Source organism: Chiloscyllium plagiosum, unplaced genomic scaffold (genome assembly GCF_037043375.1).
Source record: "Chiloscyllium plagiosum isolate Xiang-an unplaced genomic scaffold, Cpla_swu_hap1 HiC_scaffold_37, whole genome shotgun sequence".
Classification (NCBI taxonomy): Eukaryota; Metazoa; Chordata; class Chondrichthyes; order Orectolobiformes; family Hemiscylliidae; genus Chiloscyllium; species Chiloscyllium plagiosum.
Window position 1 is genome coordinate 3,218,787 of NW_028270175.1, and position 18,369 is coordinate 3,237,155.

General features: G+C 40.4%; 1 protein-coding gene across 3 annotated transcripts in view; it reads left to right on the forward strand.

Moving 5' to 3' along the window:
- cfap74 (cilia and flagella associated protein 74) overlaps window positions 1-18,369 on the forward strand; it is a 219,223-nt gene that overhangs the window by 92,405 nt on the left and 108,449 nt on the right. For 2 of the 3 annotated variants that reach the window (XM_043676311.2, XM_043676312.2), the window contains exons 14-19: window positions 5,803-5,921; window positions 10,620-10,686; window positions 12,794-12,883; window positions 14,316-14,462; window positions 15,414-15,444; window positions 17,619-17,668. In XM_043676311.2, the coding sequence (XP_043532246.2) occupies window positions 5,803-5,921; window positions 10,620-10,686; window positions 12,794-12,883; window positions 14,316-14,462; window positions 15,414-15,444; window positions 17,619-17,668 (504 nt within the window). The remainder of the gene's footprint in view (window positions 1-5,802; window positions 5,922-10,619; window positions 10,687-12,793; window positions 12,884-14,315; window positions 14,463-15,413; window positions 15,445-17,618; window positions 17,669-18,369) is intronic. The other variant, XM_087980219.1, reaches the window with a different exon arrangement.

The window sequence follows — 18,369 nt, forward strand, 5'->3', positions numbered from 1 at the left end:
TTAAACTCAATCCCCCTGTTAATGAAAGCCAAAACACCATATGCTTTCTTAACAACCCTGTCCACTTGGGTGGCCATTTTAAGGGATCTATGAACCTGCACACCAAGATCCCACTGTTCCTCCACACTGCCAAGAAACCTATCCTTAATCCTGTACTCAGCTTTCAAATTCGACCTTCCAAAATGCATCACCTCGCATTTATCCAGGTTGAACTCCATCTGCCACCTCTCAGCCCATCTCTGCATCCTGTCAATGTCCCGCTGCAGCCTACAACAGCCCTTTATACTATCAACGACACGTCCAACCTTTGTGTCGTCTGCAAACTCGCTGACCCATCCTTCAATCCCCTCATCCAAGTCATTAATAAAAATTACAAACAGTAGAGGCCCAAGGACAGAGCCCTGTGGAACATCACTCACCACAGACTTCCAGGCAGAATATTTCCTTCTACTACCACTCGCTGTCTTCTGTTGGCCAGCCAATTGTGTATCCAAACAGCTAAGTTCCCCTGTATCCCATTCCTCCTGACCTTCTGAATGAGCCTACCATGGGAAACCTTATCAAGTGCCTTGCTGAAGTCCATATACACCATATCCACAGCTTGACCCTCATCAACCTTTCTAGTCACATCCTCAAAGAACTCGATAAGGTTTGTGAGGCATGACCTGCCCCTCTCAAAGCTGTGTTGACTGCATTTAATCAAGCTATGCTCTTCCAGATGGTCATAAATCCTATCCCTCAGAATCCTTTCTAACACCTTGCAGACAACAGACGTGAAACTTACTGGTCTGTAATTGCTGGGGATTTCCCTATTTCCTTTCTTGAAGAGAGGAATTACAGGTGCCTCTCTCCAGTCCTCAGGTACGACTCCAGTGGAGAGCGAGGATGCAAAAATCTTCGCAAGTGGCGAAGCAATTGCATTTCTTGTTTCCCAAAGCAGCCGAGGACAAATCTGGTCCGGGCCTGGCGACTTGTCAACCTTAATGTTTGACAAAATTTTCAGCACATCAGCTTCCTCTATCTCTATCCATTCTAGCATGCACACCTGCTCTTCAAAGGTTTCATTCACTACAAAGTTCGTTTCTTTCGTAAAGACAGAAGCAAAAAACTCAATTAGGGCTTCCCCTACCTCCTCAGACCCCACACACAAATTCCCTGTGCTATCCCTGATCAGCCCTATTCTTTCTTTGACCATTCTCTTATTCCTCACATAAGTGTAAAATACCTTTGTGTTCTCCCTAATCCATTCTGCCAAGCCTTTCTCGTGTCCCCTCCTAGCTCTCCTCGGACCATTTTTGAGCTCCTTCCTCGCCTGCCTGTAATCCTCTAGAGCTGAGCTTGACCCTAGCTTCCTACACCTAATGTAAGCTACCTTTTTCCTTTTGACAAGAAGCTCTACCGCTCTCGTCATCCAAGGTTCCTTTATCTTACCACTTCTTCGAGGAGAAAGTGAGGTCTGCAGATGCTGGAGATCAGAGCTGAAAATGTGTTGCTGGAAAAGCGCAGCAGGTCAGGCAGCATCCAAGGAACAGGAGAATCGACGTTTTGGGCATAAGCCCTTCTTCAGGAATGCTCGAAACGCGATTCTCCTGTTCCTTGGATGCTGCCTGACCTGCTACGCTTTTCCAGTAACACATTTTCAGCTCTTACCACTTCTTGCCTGTCTCAGAGGGACATATTTTTGTATTCATCACTTGCAACAACTGTTCCTTAAACAGTCTCCACATGCCTATGGTGCCTTTACCATGGAATAATTGCTCCCAATCCATGCTTCCTAACTCATGTCTAATCGCATTATAGTTTCCTCTTCCCCAATTAAATATCCTCCCATTTTGCCTAATTCTCTCCTTCTCCATAGCTATGTAGAATGTGAGGCAGTTGTGGTCACTATCACCAAAATGCTCTCCCACCACAAGATCTGATACCTGCCCCGGCTCGTTTCCGAGCACCAAGTCTAGAATGGCCTCTCCCCTCGTCGGCCTGTCAACGTACTGAGTTAGAAACCCTCCTGAACACACCTTACAAAAACAGCTCCACTCAAATCTTCTGCTCGAAGGAGGTTCCAATCAATATTGGGAAAGTTAAAGTCACCCATTACAACAACCCTACTACGTCCACACTTTTCCAAAATCTGCCTACCTATGCTTTCTTCCATCTCCCTGCTGCTATTGGGGGGCCTGTAGTAAACCCCTAAAGAGGTGACTGCTCCCTTGCTGTTCCTAATTTCCACCCATACTGACTCGGTAGGCAGATCTTCCTCGACAATGGAAGCTTCTGTAGCTGTGATACCCTCTCTGATTAGTAGTGCTACACCCCCTCCTCTTTTTCCCCCCTCCCTATTCTTTTTAAATGCTCTAAACCCTGGAACATCCAGCAACCATTCCTGCCCCTGAGAAACCCATGTCTCTATTATGGCCACAACATTATAGCACCAGGTACTGATCCATGCTCTAAGTTCATCACTTTTATTTCTGATACTCCTTGCGTTAAAGCAAACACACTTTAACTGATCCCTTGGTTCCTTCCCAGGAAAATCCTTCCCACTAGCTGGTTATACCTCTTGCAATTGCCTCATCTGCATCAACTCTCACCTCCGGTATACAGCTCAGGTTCCCACCCCCCTGCCATACTAGTTTAAACCCTCTCGAACTACTCGAGCAAACCTTCCACCCAGGACATTGGTCCCCTTCCAGTTCAGATGCAACCCGTCCTTCTTGTACAGGTCCCACCTTCCCCAGAAGGCATCCCAATTATCTACATAGCTGAAGCCCTCCCTCCTACACCAGCTGTATTTTAAAAAATACAAGGTCAGAAAGTTCTTCTGGAACAGTGAACTAAATCCAGAATTTGTCAGAAACTAGGTGATTGCAGACCCCGAGGAAGATAATAGAAAGATGTTTGTGCTGTTGGGTTTATGACAGGTAGAGTTATCTTTGTTTTCAGCTTGGACGAATCTAGGATTGAGCAAGTTTTTTAAAAAAATTCTGTTTGGAAAACACCGGAACTGAGCTCAAAAGCATATGTAATTTCTGGCCTGTAGGAGTTGAAGGCAATTCAGGGAATCGGTCATCTCAGCAGAAAGGTTTAGAGTCATAGTCATAGAGATGTACAGCATGTAAACAGACCCTTCGGTCCATGCCGACCAAATATCCCAACCCAATCTAGTCCCACCTGCCAGCACCCAGCCCATATCCCTCCAAACCTTTCGTATTCATATACCCATCCAAATGCCTCTTAAATGTTGCAATTATACCAGCCTCCACCACTTCCTCTGGCAGCTTATTCCATACACGTACCACCCTCTGCGTGAAAAAGTTGCCCCTTAGGTCTCTTTTATATCTTTCCCCTCTCCCCCTAAAACTATGCCCTCTAGTTCTGGACTCCCCGACCCCAGGGAAAAGACTTTGTCTATTTACTCTATCCATGCCCCTCATAATTTTGTAAACCTCTATAAGGTCACCCCTCAGCCTCTGACGCTTGAGGGAAAACAGCCCCAGCCTATTCAGCCTCTCCCTATAGCTCAAATCCTGTAACCCTGCAATCATCCTTGTAAATCTTTTCTGAACCTTTTCAAGTTTCTCAACATCTTTCCGATAGGAAGGAGACCAGAATTGCACGCAAAGTTCCAAAAATGGCCTAACCAATGCCCTGTACAGCTGTAACATGACCTCCCAACTCCTGTACTCAATACTCTGACCAATAAAGGAAAGCATACCAAACACCTTCTTCACTATCCTATCTACCTGTGACTCTACTTTCAAGGAGCTATGAACCTACATCTAAGGCCTCTTTCTTCAGCAGCACTCCCAAGGACCTTACCATTAAGTGTATCACTCCTGCTAAGATTTGCTTTCCCAAAATGCAGCACCTCACATTTATCTAAATTAAACTCCATCTATCACTTCTCAGCCCATTGGTCCATCTGATCAAAATCCCGTTGAAATCTGTGGTAACCTTCTTCGCTGTCCAATACACCTCCAATTTTGGTGTCATCTGCAAACTTACTAACTATATTTCTTCTGCTCTCATCCAAATCATTTATATAAATGATGAAAAGTAGTGGACCCAGCACCGATCCTTGTGGCACTCCACTGGTCACAGGCCTCCAGTCTGAAAAACAACCCTCCACCACCACCATCTGTCTTCTACCTTTGAGCCAGTTTTGTATCCAAATGGTGAGTTTTCCCTGTATTCCATGAGATCTAACCTTGCTAACCAGTCTCCCAGGGGAACCTTGTCGAATGCCTTACTGAAGTCCATATAAATCACATCCACCGCTCTGCCTTCATCAATCCTCTTTGTTACTTCTTCAAAAAAACTCAATCAAGTTTGTGAGACATGATTTCTTTTGTTTAGGTAGGTAACACAAAGCCATGTTGACTATCCTTAATTAGTCCTTGCCTTTCCAAATAAATGTACATCCTGTCTGTCAGGATTCCCTCCAACGTGCCCACCACTGATGTTAGTCTCATTGGTCTATCGTTCGCTGGCTTGTCCTTACCACCTTTCTTAAACAGAGCCACTACAATAGCCAACCTCCAGTCTTTCAGCACCTCATGGCAGTGTTGGAAAAGAATCATCGATTTGTATCCACAGTAACAGCAAAGAAACTGTAAGTCAGTTAAACTGAAGCTTAAAGATATGATATGGGACGTACTTTCTCATTATTTGAATCTCTGGAAAGGTTTGTGAGAAGATTTGTAGCTTGGGTGCTCGTTGTTATGGTTCTGTTTGCCGAGCTGGGAATTTGTGTTGCAGACGTTTCGTCCCCTGTCTACGTGCTATAGGACATATAGGACAAGCCAAACAGAGAACAGCCAGGGAATTCCTAGAGGCATAGCACTCATCCACAGATTCTATCAACATACACATCGACCTGGACCCAATATACCGGCTACTGCAGCGGACAGCTGGAACTGACAACCGGAAGCGGCAGATTCAAACCATTATAAATACCGGAGGAAACATCACAGAAACGCTTCACAGGAGGCTCCCAAGCACTGAGGATGTCACCTAGACAGGGGACGAAACGTCTGCAACACAAATTCCCAGCTTGGCGAACAGAACCACAATAATCTCTGTAATAAATAGTGTCAGGAAACAGGTTGTGTATTTGAAGATCATTCTCTATGCCTTTTAAATTTGCCAGCACAGTTTGTTCTTTTCTGTAACAAATGCCTGTGCTCGTGTTAAAGAAAATCTGCAGGCTCAGTACTACCTACCTAAACAAAAGAAAATGAGATGAGTGAAGCCAGATTTCATTCTGGGGTCTACCTTTTTCAGTCTTCAGCTGGGTTCATAAACTTCATACACATATCACACTACTGTGTCTGAAATAGATAGACCATTCATGCTGCTTTTTCCACAACAAAATTTACAAAAATTTGTTCATCGACCAAACTTTCTAATCAAAAACAATTAATAAATTGGCCTCATTAAGGAACTTCCATTTGGCCTCAGAATAACCCTGTATAAAACAATTAGATCCGTTTCTCTTTCTACTGTTTCCTGTTTCACTCAATGCTGTTAAGCAATTCTAACAATGCCTTTACCATTTCTAATAAAATATTAGCATTCAGAAGGCGAAAACATCTCCTTATTTTACAGATGCAGACTGACCTGCTGTATTTGTAACATCTTATGTTTTCCTTCAGAATTCAGCAATTGTAGTATTTTTGATTATTTCCCTGATTTTTATTTTGTATCTTGAAAGTCACCATCTTATTCTGGTCTGTCATAGCTTGCAATACAAAACAAATTGATGTAAAATAATAGTCATATTGTCAACCATTGTATTTTTAGAACTTTGACATTGGTCAAACATACAAGAAAAAGGCAACACTGATAAATGCTTCATACGGTATCACTTTCTGCAGGCTGATTGCCATCACTGATTGCTTAAAAGACTTCATTGAGGTTGAGTGAGTATTATATATAAAGCTATGAATTTGTTACCATTAAAAAGGCATTTGCAATTAAACAATTAAGTTGTATATACTTCAGTTCAGTGGTTAAGTAATTAAAATTTAATTCTTCAATGTAACCTTCACACTATGATGTGACATTGTCTAAACATATAAAAATCTAGGTCTATAGTTTTAGATTTGAAATGGCATCCATCGTGTTAGCATTAAATACCATGGGCTGAATCTTTAATTTTTGGTTAAGCTTCGTCAGGTTCCATGGAGGGTTTCTATCGTGCAATCTCGCAAATTTCTTGCTTCACCTGACAAGCTCATCTCATGAACTACCTCCGTTGCCTCTGTAGTACTCATGATTTGGAGGTGCCGGTGTTGGACAGGGTGGACAAAGTTAAAAATCACACAACGTCAGGTTATAGTCCAACAGGTTTATTTGGAAAGTACAAGCTTTCGGAGTGCAGCTCCATCATGAAGTAGCTAGTGGACAGGGCCATAAGACACAAAATTTATAGCACAAGACTACTCTGTCATGTAATTGGTATGATATATTGAACAAAGCTGGATTGCTGTTAAGTCTTTCATCTTTTGGAATGGGTTGCAGGTTTCAATTCATTAATATGTAAATCCCAAAACTTCTACGGTACTCCTCTTACCTGATTCTGGCTCCATTCCACCACGTGCAGTTCCTGGCAGGTTTATCTGCTGAGCAATAAGTATCCCTGGTGACTAGGCCATTTGTAAAAGGCTGCGAAACACCAAGACAGCACTGGCATTCTAAGCTGCCCTGACTGGTGATGGACAGTCCTTCTGATGATGTCAGAGAAGGGGTAAATGGCACTGTGGTTCTCCAACAGGACCTGGAGATCCTGATAGAGAAGGTGGTCCAGAGTAGGATCTTCTCTTCCCAGATATCTAGCAGAGGAGGCCATGGTCCTGTGTCACCACTCAGCATGGTGCTGTTTCTACAGCTTGGCGGAATGGACAGCAGTACCTGAAGGATGTCATTGACTTACTTATTCTGCCAAGATATGTGCCACACTCATCTCTCTGCCACCTTATACTCTATCTCTGTTCCTGCACCCGCCTCCCACCAAGGCTGATGCTTAGCAACTCTCACAATTGCATGCAACATCTGCAATCGTTTATTTTGTTTCCCTCCAACCCTTCACACCATTAAAGCTACATCTGCATTGTCTACTCACTCATCCATGACAACTCTCCATCTTTCATCCACCTGCACAAGCACTAACAACTGTGTCAGCCATTTTGACCTCACAGCTTTATAGGAGAGAACAGTCCATAGCAACGCAGAAAGAGCCAGGATAGGTGGATGCCCAACATCAGGCTCCTCATTCTCTCCAAAAAGAAAATTCTGTTCCTCACAGGAGAACAGGGGTGCCAAAATATCCATGTCCCACAAACCAAGTAAATACTATTCTTTATCTCACAGCAACTCTGACATTAATCCCACGATCAGAGTCATTCATTGTACACAACTTCTAACCATCAATCAAGACACCTTCTCTGTCACATCCTGTAGCTGTCAGCAGGATGGTCCTGGCAGAGAAATGGGTTTATTCACCAGAAAAGATCTCCTCAACTTCCCAGCAAGAGAGTTCCAATGCCTCTGCGGAAGCATCAGCAAAGCTGCCTCCTTCACCCCACCAACTCAGATACTGTTACCTCGGTATCAACACCAGGTGTTGAACTATGTTTAAGACATGGTCTAGTGAGCATTTCACTGTGATCACTCTATAGTTGCTAAGGAAGTAACACCCAGACCCGCAGGCACTCAGAAGACTTCTGGATACCAGGCATCTGCTTAGCTCAGGAGAGAACCCTGTCGAGCTTGCAGTCAGGGACTTTGGCAGAATGCACGACCAAGCACAGGAGTAGCTGGCAAGGATGTTGCCGGAAATGCCTTCATCAGCCTCATAACTACACTATGGAGACCCAGCTACCTCAAATATGTTGGCAGTGCCATGGAGAGCACGATCCAGCACCAGCAGGAACTGCTGGAGAAGGTACACATAACTGCACTCCATTGCCCCAGCCATTCACCTCAGGATCAAAGATATGGGGACAGGGAAACTGGTGAGCACTCCAGGTGCCTCTTCATCACAAGGAGCGAGGGCAATGCCAGGAGGCACCCAGTCAGAGGAGGAACCACACACAGGCCACTCAGAAGTCTCCTCTCAAGACCCTCCAGAGGTGGCTGGGCTCTCCATCTCCACTTTGTCTTCCTCACTCCGGGTCTGAGCACAAATGCCCCTGGAGTCATCCAGGACTAAAGGGCTTCACTGCCACTGGCCTTAAAGTATTTGCCTTAAGTGAAGTAGTCATCAGTATCTGGGGCAAGGTGATGAACAGCACACTGGGAGTAAATGCATTAGGTTTGTGATGGATTATGAGCATGAAAGTCTGTGTTGGATGCCTCCATGGACTTCGGTGAGGGCTACTCCCCTAAGGCTTTGAGACATGGTTGCTTGCTTGTTGTACATGCAATGTATTTGCTGTGTAATCTGATGGCATGTGGTGCAGGTTTGAGATTAACGTGGTACAGTGCCATATAGTAGGGTTTCTGCCTCCTTGACTGAGGATTGCTGACTAGGGGGGATGGTTAGATCAGTTGGCAACACAGAGTGACACTAGCTTTGTGGGTTTAATTCCACGATGACTGAGGCTGCCATGAAGCACTCACTTTCTCAACCTCACCCCACCTGAGGTGTAGTGACACTCAGGTTAAACACCACCAGTCATCTCTTTCTAATGAGACAGCTGCCCTATGGTTCGGTAGGACTGTGGCGTGATGACCAAGTTGTTGATGATAAAAATCATTACCCTGTTAGTGTGATGATGCTGTGACTTAAATAGGTTATTTTGTCCGGATTTCTTTTAAAAGAGAGGGATTGGGGGACAGGTACCAAGCAATCTATGAGAAGATAAACAACCTATGAGTTTTTGGTCAAAACAATAGAGCAGCCTGAGTGGGTGTCATCAAGCTGTCACAGATCCAGTTATTGCTGGGGTCTCAGCAGGGTTAGCTGCTGCATATACCTCTTTCTAGCTGAAAGGATTGCAAATAAGACAATCTATTTCTTTGAATTTGCCTTTTTGCCACGGGTATATTATGGCATGTTGCTATATTGGAACAGTTATGATTTAGTCGTAAAATAGTCTATTTTAGGTTGACCAATAGAGTTAAATTATTCCACATTCCTCTTTTTATTGTTGTATTTTAACTATAGTTTTTGAATAAATTGTATTTTGCTTAATGTCAAGCAGTTTGACCAACTGATTTGCATCAGGAACACAGCACCTTTACCTGTGAAATAAGAAAAACTTAGAATCTAGGCTACCTTCTTAATATAGTTTTAGGTGGGCTGGTCTGATCCATAGCATCAGCAACTATTGATTGGCTGCTGGATAGTTGAACAGCTTGTAAATGGGAATGATATTGCCAGAAGCCTTTGGACCTCTGGAAGCAAATGTAGTATGTTTCTCACAGTAGAAAGTATTTGAAACATGAAGAAAGCCAGTTCTCTTCTTCCATCAGTTACTGTAAACTGTTGCTTTTAACTTATATGTCATATGTTATAATTTGTGAACTGGTCACTTTGTATCTCCTGCAAAGAAGTGGGAAGTACCTAGATAAAAGAGATTGAATAACAACAAGTCTTGAATCGGACCCAAGGGCACGGCCTCAAATTAAGGGATAATCCCTTAGAACTGAGATGAGGAAGAATTTCTTCAGAGGATGGTAAATCTGTGGAACTTATTGCTGCAGAAGACTGTGGAGGCCAAGTCATTGAGTGTATTTGAGACAGTCATAGATGGGTTCTTGATTAGTAAGGGAATCATGGATTATGGGGATAAGGCAGGAGAATGAGATTGAGAAACATATCAACCATGATCAAATGGCAGAGCAGACTCGATGGGCCAAATGGCCTAATTCTGCTTCTATATCTGCTCTTATGGACTATTGCTGATTCTAAGTGCACAAAGGAATTGGAATCAGAATGAAATTTGAAGTAAAAAAAATCCTGTTGATATTCCTATTTGCCTATGTGATCCGTTGCCTGATTGTTCTTCTGTTTTATTGCATTCAATTATTTCAGTCATCTCAGTAACAGTGACTGACTGACTACCTCAACTTAACCTATTCAAGCAAATTCAGTTGCTTTTTATAAAGTAGCAAAATCATAGGAAACTCAACATACTCCATTTTGTGTTATATCCAGCTTGTGCAAGACAGTAAGTGAGTTTGTTCCAGTTGTCTTTGGGATGTGTGGTTGTTCCAGAATAAGTGTCACAATTCATGCTACCACCCATTGTCGAGTTTATTATGTTTGGGATGGTTTATCGACCCAATTTTGTACATCAATATGTCAGTTATATAATTGCTTTGTTTTTTTTTTGCCAAAATTTCAGAAAGGTTTTGATTGGAAGCTAAAAGAAAACTTGAAGAACTGTCAAATTTTGTCCTGAAAACCAATCAGCTAATATTCTAGATGACCGTTGGCTTTAAAGGGATTGTGATTATATTTGTCCCAAACATACATTCCATCCCATTCTACAGTTATCTTTCTTGAAACAGCATCTTCTAGTTTCTTGATGACGGTTGCAGATTTAGAATATAGTTGCTGTCTTATAAAGTTTCTTGTTACCTAGTGTTTTATTATATTTATTTATTCCTAGCTTCAAGCCTCCAGGTCAGATTTCAGCTGGTATGTCTTGTGAGATGGCAGTGACTTTCAAACCTCTGGTAAGAAGAAATATATGCATGATGAAAGACATATGTGCCACAAGTATTTTGGGAGTAAAAATAGCCACTGGAATGTTTTTTTTAGTCAAGTGGTTCACTAATAACTCTATAAGCCTTAAGACTGTGCAAATAAAGGTGTACAAAGTTAAAAATCACACAACATCAGTTTATAGTCCAACAGGTTTATTTGGAAGCACTAGTTTTCGGAGCGCTGCTCCTTCATCAGGTGGTTGTGGAGTATAAAAGTGAGTCTTGTAACTGAATTTCAACTTCTTTCCTTTCAAAAGGTCCAGTTATAAAAGCTGTATATAAATTAGTTCCCTCGTTGGACAACCATCCATTCTAAGCATTGACCTCGGAAACCTTCAAATGTATCTGCTATTGAAAAATACAGAGTCATTTAGCTACATACATTAGAATATCACAAAAATCATAAAAAGCAAGTTGGTGAAAAGTACTGAAAGACCTTAAAATAACCATGTAGGTTAAGAATGCATCTCTGGTGTAGAATAAAATCAAAAAATTGAGGATGGTGGAAATCAAAACCAAAAACACAAAGTGCAGGAGAAACTCAGCAAATCTGATAATATCTATAGATAGACAAACAAAATTAACATTTCAACTTCAGGGGCAAGTTTTGATGAGGGGCACTGGACTGAAAACATTAATTTTATTTTACTCTGTACAAATGCTGTGTTTCCCCTGCACTAACTGTTTTTGTTTTATAATGTATTTCAGTAACAATGAGCTATAAGAGAACTTTGAATAGTTTTTATAATGCTTTTAAAATACTATTGAATTGTGATTGTTGATTAAATCCACATTAACTATCCAATTTCTCTCTTCTTGAGCCACAAATATTTCTAGCCAGGCTGGGGTAGATTTTTGTTCTTACCGCCTTATGTTAAGTATCACTTGGATGAGTGAGAATCAGGCAGGAAGATTCTCGGCTGGTAGTAGACCACCTGATTTTTCCTTCCACCTGAATTAATGGAATATAAATTACAATTTTTTCTTCGTTATATTGCTTTTCTAAAATTCCAAGTAGTATCATTTCCATACTTCTCCATTTTTGTTTTCATGTATAACTGAAAAATTTGCAACCAAACATAAATACTGGCAAAATAGAACTTGCATTTATATTCCGTCTTGTTTACCCTCAAAATATTTAAACATTCCTCACAGTAACAGATTATTTATGGCTTTGATACATAGTGTAGGTTGGAGTGAATTTGTATGCAATAATGTCACACAAATAGTGAATAGGACAACTCAGTCGCTAATGTTTTGTTTTTTACTGGTTGAGAGATTATTATTGACCATCACACCAGAAGATTTCCATGGTCATCCTTAAGTAGTGTTAGGGAATTTTTCAACTCTTCCTGGTTAAGCAATTAATGAAATTTCAATTAAGGGTGTTTCAATGTAACAGTATATCTTACGTTGCAGCACTCCCTCATTAAGACACAGAAATCATGGGGACTCACTTGCTTCTGTCTCTGGAAATCTGGTGTTCAGGGAAAAATCATGAATAAAGGGTCAGTGTGAGCCCAGGCCCATTTGAAACATAGAAAAATATATTTTAAAAATTAGCTTAATTTTCATACGTTTACCTTGCCTTCCTGTCTGAACCCTTCCAAGTGAGTTTTGAAATATAATTTTCTTCATCATGATGTCCTAATGCAAGGAGCTGAAATCTGTGAGGGATCAGGCAGAATATTCCGGGACACTATTTATGCAAGACACATGTATGTGATATTTTGCCAGTGAAAATTGGCAGTAAGATAGGGAAAGAAAGCATAGGGGAAACATGCAGTAGAAGGTGATGCAAATTATGAAAGATACTTAGCAAAATGTTTAAGGGCTAAATTGAGAAGACAGAGATTAACACTGACCAATTAGGAGAAATATACAGCTGATTATTTACAGAAATAGGTCAGATGATGCAAAGAAAACTGTACGTTTTACAAAACCTTTACAGAAAAACATTCAAATAAATTTATAAGAAGAATGTAGGATTATCCTTTTTTGAGTAGCCATTGTTGAAGAAAAAAGTTTGATATTTCGTGCATAAATCCATGAAGATTATTTTTATGTTTGTATTCAGGTTAATAAAGATTTTGAAGGAGAAATAATGTTTCGGACTCATATTGGTTCCTTTGCTGTTCCACTTTATTGTACAACTAAAAAATGTGATGTAAGTCTTGACACAATGCATGTGCACCTTTGTCATTGTTATATTTATTATTTGAAATGAAATGTACAAAGACAAACTAACTTCTCCCTAATTCCATTACGATACCTGGGCTATTATAATAAATACTCCTACCAAATTCTATCCACGGAAACTCTGAGATACTTCATAAACAAGGCCAAAGACAAAGGCTCCAAGACTGCAAGGCAGAGTTGTAGATGTCTGCCTCAGTGATGCTGTCAGGAACATCCACTGTGTCTTGTTGATTTGATTACTTTAAAAGTGAAAAAGCAAACTGTGGTATTGTTATTCTCAGTTATTTAACTACTGAAACCTCAACAAGTTATGTTATGTCCATTTCTTGACAGCTAACAGTAGAAGAGTAGAACACAGAGTCATAACAAGAGTTCAACATCTTCAGAGGCATATTACTTATCTTGTTCTTCCCAATTGTAATCTAAGAGAAAGGGAAAGTAGAAAGCAAAAGATTTTTTCCTTATGACAGTAATTTAGTTCCAACTTAATGAACTGATCTGGAGCTCAAATTCAATGGAGAAAAGAGGGGCAGCACGATGGCTTAGTGCTTAGTACTGCTGTCTCGCAGCACCTCAGTCACTTGTAGGGATAAAATTCAAAACAATGTTCCAATCAATTTGAAGGAATCCTTTGTTCCAAATTTACTTTATTTCAAAGGTGCTAATTTTTTTATATTTGGATGGGTAAAAGATATTCTTATATTTTTAAATTATGTAGATTAGAAGTACTCCAAGTTAAATCCAGGGAATGATTCCCATGTTGAGTTCCTTCTTTTCAGCTTCTCCAGGCAGCAAGACAACTGAAATAGCTTACAATGTGCGGAGACTAAGGATAGGCAAGATCACGTCCTGACCATTATTTGTTGTGGATGTTGGCTTTGGCCTTTGGCATACTGATGAGGGCAATGGAAATGGCCTACCAGTATTCACAAGAATAAATATCTGCTAGGACCAGTAGAACATTGCTCAGATTTATTATCTGCACTATTACTAATCAAAGTAGTTATTGTTTTCATATATAGGTGTGCTTTTTAACAGGCACCATATATCTATCTAAAATCAAGTTATTTTGCTGCTAAAGTAAAATGAAATCTATTTCATATAAATGTGTCAAGTACTCATACATACATCACTGTCACCAACCAATATTTCCAGATTAATATCACAGGAGAGGTCAGGTCTTCAGAATGAAAAGGAAAAAGGCCAAGGAGAAAATGTGACATTGTATCTGTGTTGGCTTTTCAAATTGCTTTAAACTTTCTGCATAGGCTGAGTGTTTACAATTGAATCCAAAGTCTATAGTTAACTAGAAAGATCAAACTTACATATTCTGTAGAAAGTTTTGTTCAAATATATACATCAATCTGCTCTGTGTTACAACTTTATATTTGTTCCTACAGCTCGTTGTAGATAAGCAAGTTATAGATTTTGGATGCCATACTATTGGTGAAACAATTACTCGGACCATCACTCTGACAAATCGTGGAGCACTGAACACATATTACCAGTTTTTGAAATCTGCTCCGAAACGATTGCTAACTGGAGAGGTAATTATCAAATTTCTTTTAAGTAAACCATCATGATATTAAAGTGTACAAAATTCCAAAGTCATGGTGGGGATTATTTTAATTCATTTGCTCATACTGTTTATGAACATATTTAAATAGAAAATTGTTGTTCCAAATCAGTATTGATCTTTTAATTGTACAGAAATTATGCAGATTGAAGGATACAATGGAGGGAGGAAATTTTTGTGCGATGACAGAAGCTGGACCTTAAAAGGAATGTTGCTGTTATTCTTGAGAGAGACAAAGGATTGAATTGAATAGTGCCCAAATTTGATTTATATTGGATGGGACAAGATGTGCGAACACACTCTACCTGAATGAAGTACTGCAGACCACAAACAAACTTTGAATTCCTAGCTCTTCTCATTGTGGTGTGCAGCTGTGTAACAGTGAAGTGCAAAAGTGCACAGTACCAGATGCAGTCTATTTAAACAGCTATTCCCACCTTAACTGGGAGGCTACCCATAAATTGTGCAATCCTAATGTAATTGAGTGGTCAGCCCATAAAACTATTTTGTTAAATGCCCTGGCATTAGAATTGCTTATTGTAAACAGGCGCTATCTGGGGAAATTTGACATTCACATCTTCCTTAATTTGTATGAATCCTGCCATGAGTTACAGTCAGAGCTCATGAATTGGAATTGTTTATATTTAGGCTGGTCCGATTAGCTCTGTGGCAATATGACTAATGTGTATTTCAAAATAGTGTCAATAGTGCAGGTTTGATTCCTATTCAGCTGAAGCAGATTTGAAGCCAGCCTCTGACAGGTGGAAGACAATGGCATACCGCCACAGTCAAAACTGCTGAGGATGAGTATCAGCAGACCATGAGCAAGGACCTGTCTTTGGCCAGAGCAGACATAAATGAATATTTAGGCTAGCTGTCATTATAGAGCATGTCATTTCATTTTACTTTATTATTTTTCCAGATGACTGAATTGAATGTTCCAACTTCACAAGGTAACATGCTAAGTTCAGAAATTGAATTTAAACACCAGCAAAAATTATTGAAACTGTCCTCCAATTAAATATCAGGAAGAAGAGACATACTATCTTTGGCCACAAGCTTTACACATAAGCCACAGATTTAATCCTCTCCCTGGCAATTGTCTGAAGCTGAACTTTGTTATGCACATGCTCAGTGACATATATATGAACCTTCAGCCACAAAACAGTGTCATCACTAGGACTGCCTATTTCTACCTTTGTAACATTAGCCGCTTAAGCCCCTGCTGAGTATTTTTGTCCCTGTAGATTTGACTATTCCAATGCATTCCTGATTGGACTTCCACATTCTACCCTTCATAAATTTGAAGCCATCCAAAACTCCGCTGACAGCATTTTAACTTGCGCTAAATCCCATTCACCCTCACTCCTGCACTCACTGACCCACACGAGATCACAATTAGGCGGAGCTTGAATTTGAAAACCTAATTTTTGTGTTCAAAGTTCTCCATGACTTCACTCCTCCCACCTGAGCATATTCTCCTAATTCTAGCCACTGACTATCATTAGGTTTAAGTGCACCAACATTGCTGGCCACATCTTCAGCTCTCTAGACCCTGAACTTAGAAATTCCCCCTACATCTCTCCACTTTACTCCCTCATTTTCCTCAATTATAACATTCTTAAGACTTTAAGTAAGTATTTGGTCAACTGATGGAAGTTCTCCCTGTTTGGCTCGGTGATATTTTGATTTAGAATGCTTCTATGAAGTGCCTTGAGAGGTTTTATCAAGTTAAATGTTACCATATAAATGCTAGCTGTTCTGATTGGATCCTTCATGAATTCTTGAACAGCAACATGTTTCCAACTTTATCATATTAAATTCAAGAAATTATACTTCTGCTCAAGTGACTGGATAGGCAGAATGCACAGTATTTTCACAGAACATAGTTAGAGTCGTACAGCACAGAAACAAACCCTTCAGTCCAACGAATCCATGCCAAACACAATCCCAAACTAAACTCGTCCCACCTGCCTGCTCCTGGCCCATATCCCTCTCAACCTTTCCTATTTGTGTACTTCTCCATATGTCTTTCAAATGTTGTAATCGTACCCACATCCACCATTTCCTCAGGAAGCTCATTCCACACGCAAACCACCCTCTGTGTAAAACATTTATCCCTCATGTCTATTTTAAATCTCTCTTTTCTGCCATTAAAAATATGCCCCCTAGTCTTGAAATCCCCCATCCTAGGGAAAAGACAATTACCATTAACCCTATCTGTACCCTCATTATTTTATAAACCTCTCAATCTCCTACACTTCAGTGAAACACAATGACACATGTGGCTGAACTAGCAGGTCTTTGAAGATGGGAGGGTTCACTTAAAATTTAATCAGTGCCATGCTTACTACCTGTCTGCCCAGCCTTGCCTCAATCACAATAATACAAGCACAGATCATCAGCCAGAAAAAAAGTCACTAAAGGAACAGGAAACAAGAGGCAATATAGTATAATGTAGCGATTAGCAAATATATCCAAAATCATAACACGTTTTATTTTTATTTTGGTAGAAATATGGAACAGCTACAGTCTTATCAAGCACACTAATTTGCATATTTCAACTCCCAAATTCCTTCACTCTTCTGTCCTATTTCAGTCTCACTATTCAAGCACTCATCTAACACTTTCAGTGTTCATTTCATCCACTACCAATGCAGTGGCAGCAGTGTATACCATATAAAAAAATGCACTACAAAAAATCACGAAGACTCCAAGCCCAGGGTTTTTACCACCTCGATAAACAAGGACAGCAGGTACCTTAGACCACCACCACTTACAAATTCCCCTCCAAGCCATCCTGACTCAGAAATATATTGCCATTCCTTCACTATCACTGGGTCAAAATCCTGGAAATTCTTCCTTTACTTACACCCATTGGACTGCAGTGGTTCAAGAAGACAGCTTGTTGCCATCTTCTCCAGGATAAGAAGAATGCCTTGGAGAAGATGGTGGCCTAGCCAATGACAACATTACCCCCGACCTCCCATTATATGAATTTTTTTTTTTAAAAAGCATTAAGTGGTTTTCTTATCAAAATGCAGCACCTCACATATACATAAATTGAATTCCATTTGCCAATTACTCATCAATTGGTTTATGTCTTTGTATTTATTTGAACTTCCAGATTTATTTGATCTTGACCAACAGCTTCATCATGAGATAAAAGTTGGAAAGGTAAGAATAATGAGAAATGGTCTAAAGATTAAGAAGAGCCATTTTTTTTCAATATTTGTGTACACCAATGTAGTCTTGATTTCCAATGTTGTAACAGATCAGAAAATGGCAATCAATGAAAACATCTTAGGCTCTGTTTTCCAATTCCTTTGTCACTGGTGTGTTAGTTGATCTAGATAGGAGTATTCTCCATGATTGACAATGCCACATCTCCCTCTAACCTCTTGCCACTCTCTCCCCCTCCCCTGCCATCCTACGTCTTAGTAGGGAGCCTTATATGTAAGAGAGAGACTAAAAAAACTGCAGATGCTGAAATCCAAAATAACCTGGCAGGAGGCTGGAAGAACACAGCAAGCCAGGCAACATCAGGAGGTGGAGAAGTCGACATTTTGGGTGTAACCCTTCTTCAGGACTTGGGGTGGCTGTAGGGGAAGCTGCAGATAAAGGGGGTGGTGGGGGCAGGGTCATATGTAAGGTAGGCCATTATGCCCAAACTGGGCCATTCCAGTCAAGGCAGAAATTATAAAACCAGAATTCCCGGTAATTGCCATCAAAACCTCAAATGCTTTACATGAAAACTATGAACACAGCTACTAGTTGCAATTTATTTTGTAAAGGCAAACTGTTATAACCTTAGAGTAGAAAGTGAGGTCTGCAGATGCTGGAGATCAGAGCTGAAAATGTGTTGCTGGAAAAGCGCA